Raw genomic sequence first — 18,115 nt, 5'->3', positions numbered from 1 at the left:
CTTTCCATCAATGGCATGGATGGACATGGGTTTAGGGAGATCTTGCGTGGGAATGGCGTGCTCCTCCACCAGGTCCGTGCTGATAAAGTTCCCCTCCGACCCAGAATCTACAAGCGCGTAAACACAAAACACATCCGTTGGAGTGGTGATAATCCCAGGCAACGTGAAACATTTTACTGTATGTTACTGTACTCCAGACCACTGGAGTGGTCTCCACGCGCTGTCCCAGAGTAGATGCTTGAGTAGAGTTTGGTCGGAGTTCACAGTTAGTTCTCAGATGACCTGGATCACCACAATAGAGGCACAGGTGGAGGTGAATCTGGCATTTCCTATCAGCAACAGACAGTCTGGACCTTTTGATGTCCATAGGTTCAGAGACGGCTGAAGGCGCACTCTCCGGCACTGGAATACCGGACTGGAGTGGAACAGGATGAGCCACGGGAGTGTGGCTAATAGCTTTGGGTCTATGGGACAGAAGCTGATCCAGACAGACAGGGAGATGAGCTGGTCTAGGGTGAGTGAGTCGTCTTTGCATGCAAGCTCTTTTTGAATCTCAGAGTGCAGTCCGTGGCGAAAAAGGTTAATGAGAGCAGGGTCGTTCCAACCACTGCTAGCTGCTAGCATATGGAACTATAAAGCAAAGGCTGCTAGTGAACGTTTACCCTGCTTTAGGTTAAGCAAGAGTTCACCACTAGATTGCCCATAACGTGTATGATCAAAAACGCTGCAAAAAGCGGACAAAAAGGAGTCGTAGCTGGACTCAAAAATGTTCTCCCAAATAGCCGTAGAGACTATAAACCCGATCTTAGCCTTATCAGATGCAGGTGGAGAGTTGCTGAAAAACCCAGAGCACTGGAGTAAAAATCCATTACACTTTTCAGGGTCACCTTCATAGATTTTGGGTTTACAAACAGAGAAATGGGGAGTAGCGGCCATGTTATGGCTGGTAACAGGGCTAATAACTGGGCTGGGAGCCTGGGTGGATAAACCCTGGAGGTGGCTAATGATCTCGGCTAGCTGCTGCTGTTGGTTAGCTTCCTGGCGTGCTAATTCGTCAATGGCCTGGGTTACACCAGAGAGTGTTTGTTGGTGCTGACTGAGAAGCCGACCCTGGTTAGCCAAACCAGACTTAATCGACTCGGTATCCACAGTTCCTGTCACTACTGCCGAGTATCTTGTCAGGGCCAGACAGGAACCAAACTTGTGCGGATACACAAAAGCAGCTTTATTAAAAATCCGCAGGCAAACAGGCGTGGTCATTTCAAGCAGGGTCAGAACCAGTGAAACACAGTAGAGAAACTTCATACCATAAACGGGAGACAGTCCAGAGTTCATACACAGGCAGGCAGTAACACAGAGCAGGCAATAATCCAGGAAGGGGTACACAGTCCAGGTCATACACAAAAATCCAATGGAAAGGGAGCAGGCAAAAATCGTAGTCGGTAGAAAACAAAAACAAGATCAAACACGGAAAAACACAAGGGCTAGAGAAAACACTTCGTATTGCAGGATATCCAAACAGATACTCAGCGAGGTGTGAGCGTGAGCTTGGTTCTTTTATACTGAGGGACATAATCAGTACTCGGGACTTCCTGGTGGTGTCATGTGATCGGGAGTGAGTGAGGTGTCATGGTTCTGGGTATTGTAGTTAGATGCGTGGGAATCGCAGATAAAGCTGGATGTGGGAGACTTAGGAATGCTTTCAGCACCAGACATGACACTGTAAAATACATTTTACCTAAACAGCACTTCAGTGCACTTTTTTCACTACACTGAATTCATGTTTGCCAAATAAAGCTAAACGTTAAAGACATAAATTAAAATGGAATGCAATTTTCTTACATTTTCAAAATACATTTGAGTACTGCATTAGATTATTTCCCTGGGCGCACATGGGTAAAAGTGAAGTGACTCAATAAATGTAATAAACACAAACATTAAAAAATTAATTAGGTACATGTTCAAAATACCTGACATCTGAAATACTCGTGCAGCAATATTAATGTGATTTATCAGCTTTCTGAATCCTACCGTCCATTGGCTGCACTTTGCGTCACTGATGATGTTATCACCAGGAACTAAGCTCTTAACGACAGGTCTAGAGCTGTAGTTGGAACGACGAAGCTGAACCACTGTAGTTGCGAACGTTCGCTGGAACCATGGTTTTGGGAAACACCTGAGTAGCTTACCTAAGTGTCGCACTGCGTAAGTTACTAACGTGGTTACCTACATAGTTCCAATTATGCATTTGGGAAACACCCGCATCACAGTTGCATCGTCCAGACTATGTAAGTTGCTAACGTACTTAGCTACTACGCTTTTGGGAAACGGACCCCTGGACAAGGACTACATCACAGCGAGAATTAAGAGAGTGCTGCACTCTTTTTTTCGCCGAGACCTGGCTCGCAGACACAGTACCGGACAGCGCTATTCAGCTAGAGACTCACTCTGTACACAGAGGAGACTGGACAGCAGCCTTCAGTAAGGTTAAAGGGGGAGGTGTGTGTGTGTGTGTTTGTAAGCAATGCGTGGTGTGGAGATATACAAACTGCTTATAAGCACTGTTCACCAGTCGTGGAGTTCATACTGCCATCCCTATTATCTACCACAGGAATTTATTATTGTGTTTTTAGTTGCTGTTTACTGTATCTGTTAAACTGTGGTCTCTGGAGACTGAGGGCATCCTGCAGGACTGTTTTGCTACAACAGACTGGGATGTGTTTGAAGCTGCAGCCACAATGGAGGACTTCTCTGTCTGCATAGAGGACTATGCATGTGTCTGGCTACATCAGCACTTGTGTGGATAACTGTGGAGAAACTGGATGGCTTCTACTCCTCTGCTGACTCACTGCAGATGTGGTAAGGCCTGCAGCACATCATAGACTACAGGACCACCGCCAGCACCTTGAGCTCCACAGACACCCTACCACATGACCTCAACACCTTTTACACTTGCTTTGAAACCTCCAGCACTACCACAGAGAGGCACACACACACATTTAGCCCTCTCCACCCCCTCCCCCCCTCTGTCAGTATTATTAGGCCAGGTATGCAGAGCTCTGAGGAAGATCAACCCCCGCAAGGCAGCAGGACCAGACACCATTCCAGGAAGGGCCCTCAGAGCATGTGCCAAAAAACTCGCTATTGTTCTTAGCTCCATTTTTAATCTTTCCCTCAGCCAGAGTATTGTTCCCACTTGCTACAAGAACACAACTATTGTCCCCCTCCCCAAGAAGAGCCCCCCAACTTGCCTGAATGATTACAGGCCAGTAGCCCTCACTCTGATCATTATGAAGTGTTTTGAGAGAGTGGTTCTGGCTCACATACAGTGCAGCATGCCGGACACCCTGGACCCCCCGCAGTACGCCTACCGTCCCAACAGATCTACCTCCGACGTAATCGCTGCTGCCCTCCACTACTCCCTCGCCCACCTGAAAAACAAAGACTCCTACATCAGGATGCTCTTTGTGGACTACCGTTCTGCCTTTAATACGCTCATTCCCCCCAAACTCACAAACAAACTGCCACAGAAGAGATAAAGAAGCTGATAGTGGACATGAGGAGGTAGAGGAGACCTCATCAGCCACTGTTCATCCGGGAGCTTGAAGTGGAGAGGGTGAACAGTTTTAAATACCTGGGCATCCACATCAGTGAGGACTTCATGTGGAAATTGAACACCACACAGCTGGTCAAAAAGGCTCAACAGCGGCTGCACTTCCTGAGGAGGCTGAGGAAGTTCAAGATGTCTCCCAAGATACTCTGCAACTTCTAAAGCTGAGTCATTGAGAGCCTCTTGACCAACTCCTTAGACCGATAAACTGCATCAAGTGTTGTTTTGAACTGAAAACCTCTTCTACCAAAGCATCTACCAAAGAAAGAATTTAATTGTACGATGAACTTTGTTTCTTACTATACACATGACAATAAACTCTTTGAAATTAAAATAGACCAAAAGCAAGTTCTAATTGATATTTGCTAAACTTGGCCATGAAAGTGATTGGCACCTGATTTTAATGATTTGTAAGTCTGAGCGAATACTTTTGGCAGTATAGTTGTTTTCAGGGTTGTTGAAGACTTTGCTGATCTTGTGTCTGATCTCTCACTGAAAATGTTAGAACAGTCTGACTAGTTCATGTCGATCAGTTGTTTTAAATGCTCTCCGCTTGAAAAAAAATTCTGGATGTCCTCAGACATTCCAATTAGTAAAAGAGGAATTAGAATAGGTGTAAAATAGTTTTTAATTAAGTTGATCAGATAAATACTTGGTTCAACTACAGAGTCAGGGCAACCAAAAGAGTTAAGGAAAAAAAGTTAGTATGGAAGAAGAAAGTATCAATTCAATTTAATGTAAGATAAATGCAGAGTTCTTAAGTCTCACACTTTGAGTCAAAGAGGGTGGATTTTCAGCCAGAGTCTCAGGCGCGAAGAACTGTCCGATTCGAAAGTTCTGAAACACACGTCGGTGAACAACTGAAGAAGAACAGCACGCATCCAACCCCCTACCACCCCCCACCCCCCCACCCCCCCTTTGGTACAACTGAAGGAGAACTGTGCGCACCCACCACCACCACCCATCCCACCCCCCCTCCCCCCAAACTCACTCCCACCAAACTTCTAAACTTGAGAGCCCTGTAAATGTAAGGAAACAAATGTAAACATCAAAAATACTTATTACTCGGGTAATTGAAGAACAATAAAATAAAAACTCAATATTCACATTGTGGAAAATAAGACATCTTTGGAAATAGAATGTCTTTAAGAGTGATCACAGTTCTCAGTTAAAATTCAGGGGATTCACCAGTGTTGAGCAAGTGCAGTCATGCGACTGTGAAGTTTAGCCCATGGCACTTTGGAGTGAACTGACTCAGTATCTGGGGAAAGGAGTCCTGAAATAAATGGGCCCTATCGTACACATGCGCAAGGCGTGTAGCGTGGCTCATTAGCAACGTACACCCCGTCAACAGTCTATTTTTAGGCCTTGCGCAGGTGTCCTTAAAATAGTGTTGGACTTTAGGAATATATGAACGCCGATGGGCGTGGTGGTCTGGAAATGACTGTGTTCAGGTAAATTTCTGGCTGATCCAGTTAAACACTGGCTAAAGTCAGCTGAGCAGCCAGAACTGGATCACGATCAGTGTGTCTGTAGTCATTCCATTTAAGATGCAGACTTCAAACTGGGTTTGCAACACTGAATATTAATCAAGCAATCAACCATTATTTACACTTGAGGGGGACCCTCGACTGACCGTTGAACTTAGACATCCTGTCAGGTCCTTGGTCTGTCTGCTTCGTATGTCTGTGTTATTCTTAGGTCTGTGTTTCTCTCCAGTGTTTTTCCACTCACCTGTGTTCCTTTGTAGCTCCGCCCCTTCGTCCCAGGTGTTTCCTGTTCCCTGTGTGTGTGCACCTCTATTTAAGGTCCGTGTTCCATTTCCCCGGTGTCGATCCTTGTACGTTTTTACGTCTGTCAGTGTTCCGTGGTTTCCCGAGTTTCCCCAGTCCTGTTTTCAGTTTATCCCGTTGTATTGTGTATCCTGTTTTTGTTAATAAATTCCCCTTTTGTTTGCAATTGCGTCCGCCTCCTCGTCCTCCCAGCACCTCCACCCTGACACATCCTTTCACCGGATCAATCACGCAAAAAGCGTTTTTCCGCCGCCAAGATAGAAACACACCAGAAATGTACCTGAACACACGTCATTTCCAGAAACTATGAATGAACACATGTGGAGTTTTATGTACATTCACAAAAAATTACCTGACCTCCACAGTCACCGGACCTGAACCCAATCCAGATGGTTTGGGGTGAGCTGGAGCACAGAGTGAAGGCAAAGAGCCAACAAGTGCTAAACACCTCTGGGAACTCCTTCCTTCAAGACAGTTGGAAAACCATTTCAGGTGACCACCTCTTGAAGCTCATTGAGAGATTGATGCCAAGAGTGTGCAAAGCAGTAATCAGAGAGTGGCTATTTTGAAGAAACTAGAATATCTTTTTTTGTGTTATTTCACCTTTTTTTGTTAAGTACAAAACTCCACGTGTTTATTCATAGTTTTGATGCCAATAGTCATGAAAATAAAGAAAACACATTGAAAAAGAGAAGGTGTGTCCAAACTTTTGGCCTGTACTGTATGTTCCTGCTAAAACCCAAACAAGATTCAAACGTAGATAAAGTAACAGCAGCAAAACTAACTAGTGTTTACCACACTGTGAAACACTTCCTATCATACAGGTCAAGTTGTGTTGTTGCCATGACCCTTTTTAAAGAACTGTCTGTTCTGTTTAACTGCCCCCAGTTGGGTGTTTTAACTTGAGAAGCGCTGTGAACTAGAATGAAATATATATATATATATATATATATATATATATATATATATATATATATATATCTTTCTATACAGGTCTTTCTCAAAAAAATAGCATATTGTGATGAAGTTCATTCTTTTCCAAAATGAAATGATAAAAATTAAACTTTCATATATTTTAGATTCATTGCACACCAACTGAAATATTTCAGGTCTTTTATTGTTTTAATACTGATGAATACTGCAAAAGATTCCTGAGGCTTTTAAAAACTCCCAGCCTAGTTCATTACTCAAAACCGCAATCATGGGTAAGACTGCCGACCTGACTGCTGCCCAGAAGGCCATAATTGACACCATCAAGCAAGAGGGTAAGACACAGAAAGAAATTTCCACTGTGTTTTATCAAGGGCAGGGTCAATGCAGCTAGCTATCAGGCGATTTTGGAGCACTTCATGCTTCCATCTGCTGAAAAGCTTTATGGAGATAAAGATTTCATTTTTCAGCAGGACCTGGCACCTGCTCACAGTGCCAAAACCACTGGTAAATGGTTTACTGATCATGGTATTACTGTGCTCAATTGGCCTGCCAACTCTCCTGATCTGAACCCCATAGAGAATCTGTGGGATATTGTGAAGAGAAAGTTGAGAGACGCAAGACCCAACACTCTGGATGAGCTTAAGGCCGCTATCGAAGCATCCTGGGCCTCCATAACACCTCAGCAGTGCCACAGGCTGATTGCCTCCATGCCACGCCGCATTGAAGCAGTGATTTCTGCAAAAGGATTCCTGACCAAGTATTGAGTGCATAACTGAACATGATTATTTGAAGCTTGACTTTTTTTGTATTAAAAACACTTTTCTTTTATTGGTCGGATGAAATATGCTAATTTTTTTAGATTTTGCCAAAATCATCCATATTAAAACAATAAAATGCTTGAACTACTTTAGTTGTGTGTAATGAATCTAAAATATATGAAAGTCTAATGTTTATCAGTACATTAAAGAAAATAATGAACTTTATCACAATATTCAAATTTTTTGAGAAGGACCTGTATATATCTTATTTAAATGCAACTTTCTCTCACGTCAAAAAAAAAAAAAACAGTAAGCAAGGAGCTTTCATACTATTTCACAGCGCTTCTCAAGTTAAAACACCCGACTGTGTACATTTAAACAGAACAGACAGTTATTTAATGTGCTTTAAAAGGGTCATGGCTTATATATATAAATATAAATATGTATAATGTATATATACATACATTGGGTTACCCTAATTTTGTTAATTGTGTGGGACAATGTGGGACACCTTGTACATACTCTTTGTCCCACATCTGGTGAATTGGAATCTGGTCATCCTAACCATTAACTGTCTGCCTGCTCCTGAAGCCTCTCTGCCTAAAGACTCAGTTATACAGCAGCCTCAGTCTCAGAACTACAGTGACTCTGTTCTACGTCACCCAGCTACTAAATACTCCCTCGTACTCCCACGTATTATCTAGTTTTCTAGCTCTATATAAAGCGTTCTACCTTGCCTTTGATTCTTCATTTCTTAACCTGACTACCCCTGTCTGCCTAGCTCTGTAAATAAACCTGTGTTTTCTAACCAGCGTTTGTCTCCCCTGGTCCTGGTATTCATTACATTAACAAGGTTACTTTTATGCAAGGAGTATAAAGTTCAGATTATTGTGTGAAAATGTAAGGAGTAGAAGTAAAAAGTTATCTGAAAAAATATTTACTCCAGTAAAGGATAGATGACCAATTTTTCTTAGGCTTTTTAAATAAAGCTCAATTGTCTATTTGAATAAATATGTTAAAAAGGGTAAAGGTTTTACTTTTTTTCAAATGGCTGCATCTTGAATGAAAAGAAGGTAGTTCCAAACTTTTGATTGGTACTGTACATGTTTTATATTGGCCACACCTCTGTGAATAAACTTTAAAAAGGCCGACAGAAGACTTTCTGTTTCTTTTTCTCTTATGCACCACTAGCAGCGATCTGCACAACAGTTCATCCTCCTGGAGATTCAGGTCAGTTACATTCTTTAACTCTTCTATTTCTGAGACATATATATTTATTACAGTTGTGCTTAAAAGATGTGATTAAGAGTTGTATTAGAGTTGTAAATGCATTTAGATTTTGTCTGTATTATTTTTTCCATAGAAATGAATAGGGTGCAAAAGTTTATGCAAACCTTTTATTATGTCACAATTATACAAATACACCACTAACACCCAATAACCCAGAGCAACTGCTTAGAACTTTAACTACCCCAAACCATCTTAGCAGGGCTGCATGATACCAGAAAAATATCTTCTGTGATGATATATTTAAAAATTGCAAAATGGAAGGTTTTGAATAATAAATGTTTAAGTGGAAATAATGCATAATATATTATGAATATATTTTGAAATAATCTAACATTTTTGTCGTCAGTGTTCTCCCACACGTCTAACTGTGTAAGAGCAGAGTGATCATGGTGGAGTATAAGGTTGAGGTGTTTGACAGCACTGTCCTCACCCTGGACACCATCTACATCAGGCTGATAGGCAGCATCTGCAACAGTGAACCCCAGGTTCTCCACAGCCCACTTTCATTGGTAAGTTCTAACGTCCTGACACTAGGGCTGCCACGATTAGTCGACTAGTCACGATTATGTCGACTATTAAAATAGTCGACGACTAATTTAATAGTCGATTAGTCGTTTTTTTTTTTTTCTTTGTTTTTCTCTCCAAACTGCTGCGACTGCCTTTCTGTCCTGGACGCACATGCGCAGTAGTGGAAACCGGGGTAGGTAGTGGACGACATCTCAGGACATTATACAGACAGGCTCTGGTTTCATGGCTACCCCGCTACAGAACTCAAAAGTGTGGGATCACCAAGAAAATAAAAGTGAAACGCGTGCAATGCAATATCTGCAATGAAGAACTTGCCTTCCTCGGCAGCACAACCGCGATGCACGAGCACCTGAAAAGGAGGCATGTTGTGGCTGATTAAATGACGAAGAAGCTAAATTGCTATTTAGCTGCTAAAATTAGCGTAAACAGAGCGTTAACTTAGTACTTAACTTACTCATCTTGATAGCTTTAAAACAGAGGTCACTAATAGGCGGACCGCGATCCGGATCCGGACCCAGACGTTGTCACAAATGCCGTCCCAAACCGATAAACTACAGAGAAGGATTTCATTCTGACAGTGGCTTCTGTTTTCAGTGCTTTTCGGTGCAGTAAACTCACAGATCAGTCATGTGTGGTGTAAAATCACCAAACGCTCTCCTCTGCCAATCAGATCTGTGCAGACCGCTGCCCTGTGTACGGTAATGTACACAATATCTGGACAGAGAGGCATTTTTTATTAATATGCTTTTTTTTCATAATAGTTCAAACAACCTCACAGTTGAGATGTTTCATAAATGCCAGTGCCTTATCCTTATTTTACACAGTTGTTTACACTTTATGCTAAACAGTAAAATAATTGTCTGTTACAACAAGCTGCATATTTCATTAAAGGTTTAATGAACTATGATTTTAATTGTTTTTATTTTTAGTTAGCATATAGCTGAAATCTAATGTTGGTTGTATAATAGCAGCTGCATTCTATTGTGATAAACTGTGTTTTATATTCAATTAACGTATGATCCGATTAGTCGACTAATCATAAAAAATAATCAGTGATTAGTCGACTATAAAAATAATCGTTTGTGGCAGCCCTACCTGACACATTGCTTTCTTACATTATAGATTAATTAATTAATTGCACTTTTTATTAATTTTATTTAGTAAACTTGAGTAACTAGTAGTGCACTGTTATAATACTTCATGACTCTTGGAGAAATACTTGGAGAAATACTTACTAATTATGTCTCCTTTATAGTAAATACTCGTGAATTATTGGTCAAATCAACATTAACTGATCAGCTACAAACTTACACGCCACCTGGGAAACTATGGATTTAAATCAATGTACCTGAACAATTAGTTTGATGGTGATATTAAAGGCATATTTGAATGAAGCCAGTGACACCATTTGTAGTAGTAGTAGTAACCTTAGTTACCTTATTATCCTCAGTATCTTCCAAATATTAGCAAAACATAGTAAAATACTAGTGTGTAGTTATCTGCTTAACCCCCATTTTTGGAAGATAAAAAATTATTAACTATTTGTAGGGTACATTAATTAAAGTTCTCCAGAACACACATGTAGGACTGTACAAATGTCTGTAAGACTGTAATCATTTTAGTTTTAATAATCTTTGCTTTAATATTAAAATATAAAAGTTCATCTTCAGCCTTGCAGTCTCACAGAGATTTAATAGTATCCTTAGTATCCTTTAGAGGAAACATCACTGTGTGTTACTGGTGATCATTCTACAACAGTTAACGTGTTAACAACAACAACAATAATAATAATAATAATAATAATAATAATAATAATAATAATAATAATAATAATAATAATAGTAATAATACTAATAATAATAATAATAATAATAATAATAATAAGCTAGCTAATGCTAACACACAAATATAACCTAGCAAACTTAGCTAGCTAATGTTGAAACACACATATATAACCTAGCAAACTTAGCTGTAATTCTGCTTCAATCATGTAAAGCACTATAATTCTTTAATTACAGACTGTTATCCTGCTTCAGTCATGAAGTACACTATTATTCTTTAATTACAGACAGTAGTCCTGCTTCAGTCATGAAGGACACTATAATTATTTAATTACAGACTGTAGTCCTGCTTCAGTCATGGAGGACAATATTATTCTATAATTACAGACTGTAGTCCTGCTTCAGTCATGTAGGACACTATTATTCTTTAATTACAGACTGTAGTTCTGCCTCAGTCATTTAGAACACTATAATTTAATTACAGACTGTAGTTCTGCCTCAGTCATGTTGGACCCTCTTATTCTTTAATTACAGACTGTAGTCCTGCTTCAGTCATGTAGGACACTATAATTCTTTAATTACAGACTGTAGTTCTGCTTCAGTCACGTAGGGCACTATAATTCTTTAATTACAGACTGTAGTTCTGCTTCAGTCATGTAGGGCACTATTACTCTTTAATTACAGACTGTAGTTCTGCTTCAGTCACGTAGGACACAATTATTCTTTAATTACAGACAGCAGTCATGCTTCAGTCATGTAGAGCACTATAATTCTATAATTACAGACTGTAGTTCTGCTTCAGTCATGTAGGACACTATTAATGTTTGATTACAGACTGTTGTTCTGCCTCAGACATGTAGGACACTATAATTCTTTAATTACAGACTGCAGTTCTGCTTCAGTCATGTAGGACACTAGTATTCTTTGATTACAGACTGTAGTCCTGCTTCAGTCATGTAGGACACTATTAGTCTTTGATTACAGACTGCAGTTCTGCTTCAGTCATGTAGGGCACTATTACTCTTTAATTACAGACTGTAGTTCTGCTTCAGTCAGGTAGGGCACTATAATTCTTAAATTACAGACTGTAGTTCTGCTTCAGGCACGTAGGACACAATAATTCTTTAATTACAGACAGCAGTCATGCTTCAGTCATGGACAGCACTATAATTCTATAATTACAGACTGTAGTTCTGCTTCAGTCATGTAGGACACTATTAATGTTTGATTACAGACTGTTGTTCTGCCTCAGACATGTAGGACACTACAATTCTTTAATTACAGACTGCAGTTCTGCTTCAGTCATGTAGGACACTAGTATTCTTTGATTACAGACTGTAGTCCTGCTTCAGTCATGTAGGACACTATTATTCTTTAATTACAGACTCTAGTCCTGCTTCAGTCATGTAGGACACTATTATTCTTTGATTACAGACTGCAGTTCTGCCTCAGTCATGTAGGACACTGTTATTCTTTAATTAGAGACTGTAGTTCTGCTTCAGTCATGTAAGACAATATAATACTTTAATTACAGACTTAATTTCTGCTTCAGTGATGTAGGACACTATTATTCTTTAATTACAGACTGTAGTTCTGCCTCAGTCATGTAGGACACTGTTATTCTTTAATTACAGACTGTAGTACTGCTTCAGTCATGTAGGACACTATTATTATTTAATTAGAGACTGTAGTTCTGCTTCAGTCATGTAAGACAATATAATACTTTAATTACAGACTTAATTTCTGCTTCAGTCATGTAGGACAATATAATTCTTTAATTACAGACTGTAGTTCTGCTTCAGTCATTTAGGACACCATTATTCTTTAATTACAGACTGTAGTTCTGCTTCAGTAATGTAGGAGACTATAATTCTGTAATAACAGACTGCAATTCTGCTTCAGTCATGTAGGACACTCTTATTCTATAATTACAGACTGTAGTTCTGCTTCAGTCATGTAGGACACTATAATTCTTTAATTACAGACTGTAGTCCTGCTTCAGTCATGTAGGACACTATAATTATTTAATTACAGACTGTAGTTCTGCTTCAGTCATGTAGGGCACTATAATTCTCTAATTACAGACTGTAGTTCTGCTTCAGTCATGTAGGACACGATAATTCTTTAATTACAGACTGTAGTTCTGCTTCAGTCATGTAGGGCACTATAATTCTTTAATTACAGACTGTATTTCTGCTTTAGTCATGTAGCACACTATTATTTTTTAATTACAGACTGTAGTTCTGCTTCAGTCATGTAAGGCACTATAATTCTTTAATTGCAGACTGTAGTTCTGCTTCAGTCATGTAGGACACTATTATTCTTTGATTACAGACTGTAGTTCTGCTTCAGTCATGTAGGACACTATAATTCTTTGATTACAGACTGTAGTTCTGCTTTAGTCATGTAGGACACTATAATTCTTTAATTATAGACAGTAGTCGTGCTTCAGTCATGTAGGGCACTATAATTCTTTAATTACAGACAGTATTCGTGCTTCAGTCATGTAGGACACTGTTATTCTTTTATTACATTCTTTAGTTCTGCTTCTGTCATTTAGGACACAATTGTTCTTTAATTGCAGACTGTAGTTCTGCTTCAGTCATGTAGGACACTATTATTATTTAATTACAGACTGTAGTTCTGCTTCAGTCATGTAGGGCACTATAATTCTCTAATTACAGACTGTAGTTCTGCTTCAGTCATGTAGGACACGATTATTCTCTAATTACAGACTGTAGTTCTGCTTCAGTCATGTAGGACATGATTATTCTTTAATTACAGACTGTAGTTCTGATTCAGTCATGTAGGGCACTATAATTCTTTAATTACAGACTGTATTTCTGCTTTAGTCATGTAGGACACTATTATTCTTTAATTGCAGACTGTAGTTCTGCTTCAGTCATGTAGGGCACTATAATTCTTTAATTGCAGACTGTGGTTCTGCTTCATTCATATAGGACACAATTATTCTTTAATTACAGACTGTAGTTCTGCTTCAGTCATTTAGGACACTATAATTCTTTAATTACAGACTGTAGTTCTGCTTTAGTCATGTAGGACACTATTATTATTTAATTACAGACTGCAGTTTTGCCTCAGTCATGTAGGACACTATTATTATTTAATTACAGACTGTAGTTCTGCTTCAGTCATTTAGGACACCATTATTCTTTAATTACAGACTGTAGTTCTGCTTCAGTAATGTAGGAGACTATAATTCTTTAATAACAGACTGCAATTCTGCTTCAGTCATGTAGGACACTCTTATTCTATAATTACAGACTGTAGTCCTGCTTCAGTCATGTAGGACACTATAATTATTTAATTACAGACTGTAGTTCTGCTTCAGTCATGTAGGGCACTATAATTCTTTAATTGCAGACTGTCGTTCTGCTTCATTCATATAGGACACAATTATTCTTTGATTACAGACTGTAGTTCTGCTTCAGTCATTTAGGACACTATAATTCTTTAATTACAGACTGTAGTTCTGCTTTAGTCATGTAGGACACTATTATTCTTTAATTACAGACTGCAGTTTTGCCTCAGTCATGTAGGACACTATTATTATTTAATTACAGACTGTAATTCTGCTTCAGTCATTTAGGACACCATTATTCTTTAATTACAGACTGTAGTTCTGCTTCAGTAATGTAGGAGACTATAATTCTTTAATAACAGACTGCAATTCTGCTTCAGTCATGTAGGACACTCTTATTCTATAATTACAGACTGTAGTTCTGCTTCAGTCATGTAGGACACTATAATTCTTTAATTACAGACTGTAGTCCTGCTTCAGTCATGTAGGACACTATAATTATTTAATCACAGACTGTAGTTCTGCTTCAGTCATGTAGGGCACTATAATTCTCTAATTACAGACTTTAGTTCTGCTTCAGTCATGAAGGACACTCTTATTCTATAATTACAGACTGTAGTTCTGCTTCAGTCATGTAGGGCACCATAATTCTTTAATTACAGACTGTAGTCCTGCTTCAGTCATGTAGGACACTATAATTATTTAATTACAGACTGTAGTTCTGCTTCAGTCATGTAGGGCACTATAATTCTCTAATTACAGACTTTAGTTCTGCTTCAGTCATGTAGGACACTATTATTCTTTGATTACAGACTCTAGTCCTGCTTCAGTCATGTAGGACACTATTATTCTTTGATTACAGACTGTAGTTCTGCTTCAGTCATGTAGGACACTAAAATTCTTTAATTACAGACTGTAGTTCTGCTTCAGTCATGTAGGACACTATTATTCTTTAATTACAGACTGTAGTTCTGCTTCAGTCATGTAAGACACTATTATTTTTTAATTACAGACTGTAGTTCTGCTTCAGTGATGTAGGACACTATAATTATTTAATTACAGACTGTAGTTCTGCTTCAGTCATGTAGGGCACTATAATTCTCTAATTACAGACTGTAGTTCTGCTTCAGTCATGTAGGACACGATAATTCTTTAATTACAGACTGTAGTTCTGCTTCAGTCATGTAGGACACTATTATTCTTTAATTACAGACTGCAGTTTTGCCTCAGTCACGTAGGACACTATTATTATTTAATTACAGACTGTAGTTCTGCTTCAGTAATTTAGGACACCATTATTCTTTAATTACAGACTGTAGTTCTGCTTCAGTCATTTAGGACACCATTATTCTTTAATTACAGACTGTAGTTCTGCTTCAGTAATGTAGGAGACTATAATTCTTTAATAACAGACTGCAATTCTGCTTCAGTCATGTAGGACACTCTTATTCTATAATTACAGACTGTAGTTCTGCTTCAGTCATGTAGGAAACTATAATTCTTTAATTACAGACTGTAGTCCTGCTTCAGTCATGTAGGACACTATAATTATTTAATTACAGACTGTAGTTCTGCTTCAGTCATGTAGGGCACTATAATTTTCTAATTACAGACTGTAGTTCTGCTTCAGTCATGTAGGACACGATAATTCTTTAATTACAGACTGTAGTTCTGCTTCAGTCATGTAGGGCACTATAATTCTTTAATTACAGACTGTATTTCTGCTTTAGTCATGTAGGACACTATTATTTTTTAATTACAGACTGTAGTTCTGCTTCAGTCATGTAAGGCACTATAATTCTTTAATTGCAGACTGTAGTTCTGCTTCAGTCATGTAGGACACTATTATTCTTTGATTACAGACTGTAGTTCTGCTTCAGTCATGTAGGACACTATAATTCTTTGATTACAGACTGTAGTTCTGCTTTAGTCATGTAGGACACTATAATTCTTTAATTATAGACAGTAGTCGTGCTTCAGTCATGTAGGGCACTATAATTCTTTAATTACAGACAGTAGTCGTGCTTCAGTCATGTAGGACACTGTTATTCTTTTATTACATTCTTTATTTCTGCTTCTGTCATTTAGGACACAATTGTTCTTTAATTGCAGACTGTAGTTCTGCTTCAGTCATGTAGGACACTATTATTATTTAATTACAGACTGTAGTTCTGCTTCAGTCATGTAGGGCACTATAATTCTCTAATTACAGACTGTAGTTCTGCTTCAGTCATGTAGGACACGATTATTCTCTAATTACAGACTGTAGTTCTGCTTCAGTCATGTAGGACATGATTATTCTTTAATTACAGACTGTAGTTCTGATTCAGTCATGTAGGGCACTATAATTCTTTAATTACAGACTGTATTTCTGCTTTAGTCATGTAGGACACTATTATTCTTTAATTGCAGACTGTAGTTCTGCTTTAGTCATGTAGGGCACTATAATTCTTTAATTGCAGACTGTGGTTCTGCTTCATTCATATAGGACACAATTATTCTTTAATTACAGACTGTAGTTCTGCTTCAGTCATTTAGGACACTATAATTCTTTAATTACAGACTGTAGTTCTGCTTTAGTCATGTAGGACACTATTATTCTTTAATTACAGACTGCAGTTTTGCCTCAGTCATGTAGGACACTATTATTATTTAATTACAGACTGTAGTTCTGCTTCAGTCATTTAGGACACCATTATTCTTTAATTACAGACTGTAGTTCTGCTTCAGTAATGTAGGAGACTATAATTCTTTAATAACAGACTGCAATTCTGCTTCAGTCATGTAGGACACTCTTATTCTATAATTACAGACTGTAGTTCTGCTTCAGTCATGTAGGACACTATAATTCTTTAATTACAGACTGTAGTCCTGCTTCAGTCATGTAGGACACTATAATTATTTAATTACAGACTGTAGTTCTGCTTCAGTCATGTAGGGCACTATAATTCTTTAATTGCAGACTGTCGTTCTGCTTCATTCATATAGGACACAATTATTCTTTGATTACAGACTGTAGTTCTGCTTCAGTCATTTAGGACACTATAATTCTTTAATTACAGACTGTAGTTCTGCTTTAGTCATGTAGGACACTATTATTCTTTAATTACAGACTGCAGTTTTGCCTCAGTCATGTAGGACACTATTATTATTTAATTACAGACTGTAGTTCTGCTTCAGTCATTTAGGACACCATTATTCTTTAATTACAGACTGTAGTTCTGCTTCAGTAATGTAGGAGACTATAATTCTTTAATAACAGACTGCAATTCTGCTTCAGTCATGTAGGACACTCTTATTCTATAATTACAGACTGTAGTTCTGCTTCAGTCATGTAGGACACTATAATTCTTTAATTACAGACTGTAGTCCTGCTTCAGTCATGTAGGACACTATAATTATTTAATCACAGACTGTAGTTCTGCTTCAGTCATGTAGGGCACTATAATTCTCTAATTACAGACTTTAGTTCTGCTTCAGTCATGTAGGACACTCTTATTCTGTAATTACAGACTGTAGTTCTGCTTCAGTCATGTAGGGCACCATAATTCTTTAATTACAGACTGTAGTCCTGCTTCAGTCATGTAGGATACTATAATTATTTAATTACAGACTGTAGTTCTGCTTCAGTCATGTAGGGCACTATAATTCTCTAATTACAGACTTTAGTTCTGCTTCAGTCATGTAGGACACTATTATTCTTTGATTACAGACTCTAGTCCTGCTTCAGTCATGTAGGACACTATTATTCTTTGATTACAGACTGTAGTTCTGCTTCAGTCATGTAGGACACTAAAATTCTTTAATTACAGACAGTAGTTCTGCTTCAGTCATGTAGGACACTATTATTCTTTAATTACAGACTGTAGTTCTGCTTCAGTCATGTAGGACACTATTATTTTTTAATTACAGACTGTAGTTCTGCTTCAGTCATGTAGGACACTATAATTATTTAATTACAGACTGTAGTTCTGCTTCAGTCATGTAGGGCACTATAATTCTCTAATTACAGACTGTAGTTCTGCTTCAGTCATGTAGGACACGATAATTCTTTAATTACAGACTGTAGTTCTGCTTCAGTCATGTAGGACACTATTATT

At 38.4% G+C, this 18,115-nt stretch overlaps 1 protein-coding gene across 1 annotated transcript in view; it reads left to right on the top strand.

The window, feature by feature from the left end:
- Positions 1 to 8,770: 8,770 nt before the first annotated feature.
- Positions 8,771 to 18,115, top strand: part of LOC125782479 (polyunsaturated fatty acid lipoxygenase ALOX15B-like) — a 72,367-nt gene continuing 63,022 nt past the window's right edge. Inside the window, exon 1 of the mRNA XM_049466687.1 lies at positions 8,771 to 8,893. Within this exon, the coding sequence (XP_049322644.1) occupies positions 8,771 to 8,893 (123 nt within the window). The remainder of the gene's footprint in view (positions 8,894 to 18,115) is intronic.

The sequence above is a fragment of the Astyanax mexicanus genome, chromosome 17 (genome assembly GCF_023375975.1).
Source record: "Astyanax mexicanus isolate ESR-SI-001 chromosome 17, AstMex3_surface, whole genome shotgun sequence".
Lineage (NCBI taxonomy): Eukaryota > Metazoa > Chordata > Actinopteri > Characiformes > Acestrorhamphidae > Astyanax > Astyanax mexicanus.
This window is presented reverse-complemented; position numbering and strand designations above follow the sequence as displayed.